General features: G+C 36.9%; 1 protein-coding gene across 1 annotated transcript; it reads right to left on the minus strand.

The window, feature by feature from the left end:
* Positions 1-1,316: 1,316 nt before the first annotated feature.
* LOC116121294 (disease resistance protein SUMM2-like) lies at positions 1,317-2,612 on the minus strand. Its single transcript, XM_031407246.1, has one exon. The coding sequence runs from the start codon at positions 2,610-2,612 to the stop codon at positions 1,317-1,319; it is 1,296 nt and encodes a 431-aa protein (XP_031263106.1).
* Positions 2,613-3,662: the final 1,050 nt, after the last annotated feature.

Raw genomic sequence — 3,662 nt, forward strand, 5'->3', positions numbered from 1 at the left:
TATTGCAATCACTTATATATATTTCTTCCAAACAAATAAGGCTTTGGAGTAGACTTGGTACAACATTTAACATGTTGTGGCACCCACACACTCTTAAAAGTTTTAATTTACTAAAAGATGGGGCTGGAGGTTGTCCATGACATAGTTCAACCAAGTTGGGGTAAAATACATATGCAATTCCTCTAAATTGTAGAAAGTTGAGTTTGGTGTCCATTCCAATGTATTTAGGAGATACTTTATCTCATCACATGATAGGATATAAAGATACTTCAATTCATTGAACCCTTCTTCAACTAGGTTATGGCTAATACTCTCTAAATTAGCAATTTTCTCTAAAAATAGACACTCAGTTCTTTTGAGCAAACTTTTAACCCAGTCATGTATTTTTGAAATGTTGGTTTGTGAGACATACATATTTATTGAGTATCTACACTCATCAAAAAAAACATCACCGAGTATACTATAACCTATTTTTAATTTAAATTTGGACAGATTATTTTGGAATACCAACAATTTTGGTGAGAGTTCAAGGTTTGGAATATTAATCTCTAAATGAGTCAATCGGGACAAGGCTTCTGACTCAACAAGATTGGCATTGCTTTTCAAATTCTTACTTTCAGATTCCCATTGCTTAAATCTATTAATGTACAACTCCTCTAACTTTTTAAGAGAGGGTATAACACCACGAGGTATTAGTGTTAACTCCTCACAATTATTCAAATCTAATAACCTGAGATTACTTAATTGGCTAAAGGAAACAGGGATCTCTTGAATAGAAGATCTGGAAAGGCTAAGAATTTCCAGTTTACTTAGACTTCCCATCATTGATAGGTCCCCCAAATTGTAACCACTAAGATTTAGTGTTCTAATAGTTGAGAGAAATGAAAGTGATTCAGGCAATGACAATAGTTCAGTGTTACTCAAATCTAAAACACTGAGATCTTTCATACCTTGAAAGAAATTACTAGGGACAACTAAATCAAAATTATTCTGCAATAACAAAGCCTGCAGTTTTGGACATTGCAGCTCACTTGGTAGCTCCCTAATATAATTTACCATCAATGAGATACATGTGAAATCTTCAAATGTATCTTTGTTTGGCCACTCTTTTAGACCAATTCCAGCTTTTACCATAAATTTATGGTTGTATTTGGGGGCTATAGTTATTGCAAAATCACGGACAACATCATGCATTTTAACGTACTTTTCACCATCATCAATTAAAAGAAAATAAGAGGTGATTGTACTTACAGTAGCATGTACTCTGTCTCTAGCTTCTTCTATTGTCTCATCGGTATCTCCAAACCACCTCAAACCTATCCAATATCTAACCAGATCTTCGATGAAATTCTATAATCCTCTGGAAATAAGCTACAAAATAAGAAAAGTGATTTTGATTCCACATTTTCTAGATGATTGAAGCTCAGTTCCAAAGATGAAAACACGATTCCCTCCATTCCTTGGATGCTTGTTGGGTTGGACTTTTGAAGTTGTCGTGCTGCATTGCTCCACACATGCTTGTTCTTGCCCTTTAAGGCCCCTACTACTGTGACAATCGCAATCGGCAAACCACCACATTTAGCAGCTACATCTCTTGCAATTGGATTTATATCAGAAGTTTCAACAAAAGAGCCAGCCAGCTCCTTGAATAAGGCCCAAGACTCTTGTTTTGACAAAGTTTCAACTATAAATTTCTTTTGACAATTCATTTGATCACAGACGTTTATGCTTCGAGAGGTGATTACAATTTTACAACCTCTATGGTTTTCTCCAAATGGAATACCAATATCATCAAGCTTTATTTTTCCCCAAAGATCATCTAGTATTACGAGGATCCGCTTTCTCTCCTTGATTCTCCCCCATAAGAAACTTGCTCTTTCTATTTCAGAATTAGCAGGTAGAGATGTCGTTACACCTAACATGTCAGAAATTTCTCCTTGAATCCTCATTATGCTAGGAGTTTGAGAGACAACTGCTATCACTACTGTATCATATATCTTATCATCTTTTAATTGTTTGCCCATTTCTTTTACTAGTGTGGTCTTACCCACACCCCCCATCCCACATATTCCAATTATGTAGACACCATCATCATCAACTAACGCCTTCATGATTTCCTTCTTGATTGAATTTCTAGATTCAAAAGGGCCAGAAGAAAATACCTCTGATGATGATATAATTCCCGAGGGAGGAGCAGGACTTGACACACTCTCAATCTTTTCCACTTCTCGGAGCTGATCAGAAATCGCCAGAGTCTGCTTCTTTGCCTCCTTACTGAATCGATAATGTTGTCTGATGTTAATGCACCACCCTTTGAGGCACCTCTTGTTTGCTTTGTCTTCGCCTTCTAAAAACCTTTCAGCTTTTGCATAAATGTTATCAACTTCTGCTATCCAGCTTCGAACATTAGCGAAGATGATTTCTCCATGTCTTTCAGCAAATTCGATTTTCTTTTGCACCATGTCTCTACTGCCTGCCAACTTCTTAGCTTCCTTTTTCAAGTTTTCAACATTGTCACTGTAATGAAACAAGTAACCGAGTTGATTGCCAACAGCTACAAACAAATAGTCAGCGACCTTCCCACCAATAGAAGTAACAATTTCTATGGCCATTTTTTTTTTTTTTTCAATTGGGTATAAGGAGAAAATTATGTTTTGAGTGTTTGAAGGTGAAAGAAGAAAAATATATAGGACTTTAGGCAGGGTTTTAGGAGAATTTTGTTGGCTCAGTTTGTAACAAAGAGATGAATACTTTTTGACAAGTCATTTGAGTACACGCAGTTTTGCTTCGAGAGGTGATACAATTTACAACCACGATGATCTTCCCAAGAGGAATACCAATGTCATTCAATTCAATTCTTCCCAAATGTCATCCAGTATTACCAGGATGTGCTTCTTCTCTTGATTCTGTCCCACAAGAAGTGCTCTTGCTAATTCAAATTAGTCGGCAAAGACTTTGTTACACCTAACATGTCAGCAATGTCGCCTGAATCTTCATAATACTCGGGGTTTGAGAGACAACCGCCTCACTACTTCATCATATTTCTTTTCTTCTTTTGCTTGTTGGCAATTTCTTTCACTAGCGTGGTCTTACCCACGCCGCCCTCCCACATATTCCAATTATGCTGACATATACATCATTATATATGCACCTTCACGATTTGCTTTTTAATTGAATTTCTAGATTCAAGTGCCTGAAGAAATAATTCGATGACGATTAATTCCAGCCGAGGAGCAGGACAAGACACACCTCAAACTTTTCCATTTCTTGGAGCCGATTAGAATCTCCAGAGATGCTTCTTTGCCTCCTTACTAACGATAAGTTGTGTGAGATTAAGGCACCACCCTTTGAGACACCTCTTGTTGGCTTTGTCATCTTCCAAACTTTTCAGTTTCTGCGGAAATCTTATCCGCTTTGCTATCCAGCTTTGAACATACGAGATGGTTTCTCCTTTCTTTCAGCAAATTCGATTTTCTGTGCACCATGTCTCTGCTATCTGCCAGCTTTTAGCTTGCTTTTCAAGTTTTAATTTGTCGTTGTAATGAACCAAGTACCAAGTTGACCGCCCAGCTACAAACAAATAGTCCCCGACCTTCCGGCAATTAAAGAAACAAATTCCATGGCCTTTTTTTTTTTTTTTTTTTTTAATTTTTTGGGTATAG

Source organism: Pistacia vera, unplaced genomic scaffold, assembly GCF_008641045.1.
Source record: "Pistacia vera cultivar Batoury unplaced genomic scaffold, PisVer_v2 Contig971, whole genome shotgun sequence".
Lineage (NCBI taxonomy): Eukaryota > Viridiplantae > Streptophyta > Magnoliopsida > Sapindales > Anacardiaceae > Pistacia > Pistacia vera.

Excerpts from the sequence above, each read along its gene's own strand:
- LOC116121294 (XM_031407246.1), bottom strand. The coding sequence starts at position 2,612 with ATGGCCATAGAAATTGTTACTTCTATTGGTGGGAAGGTCGCTGACTAT.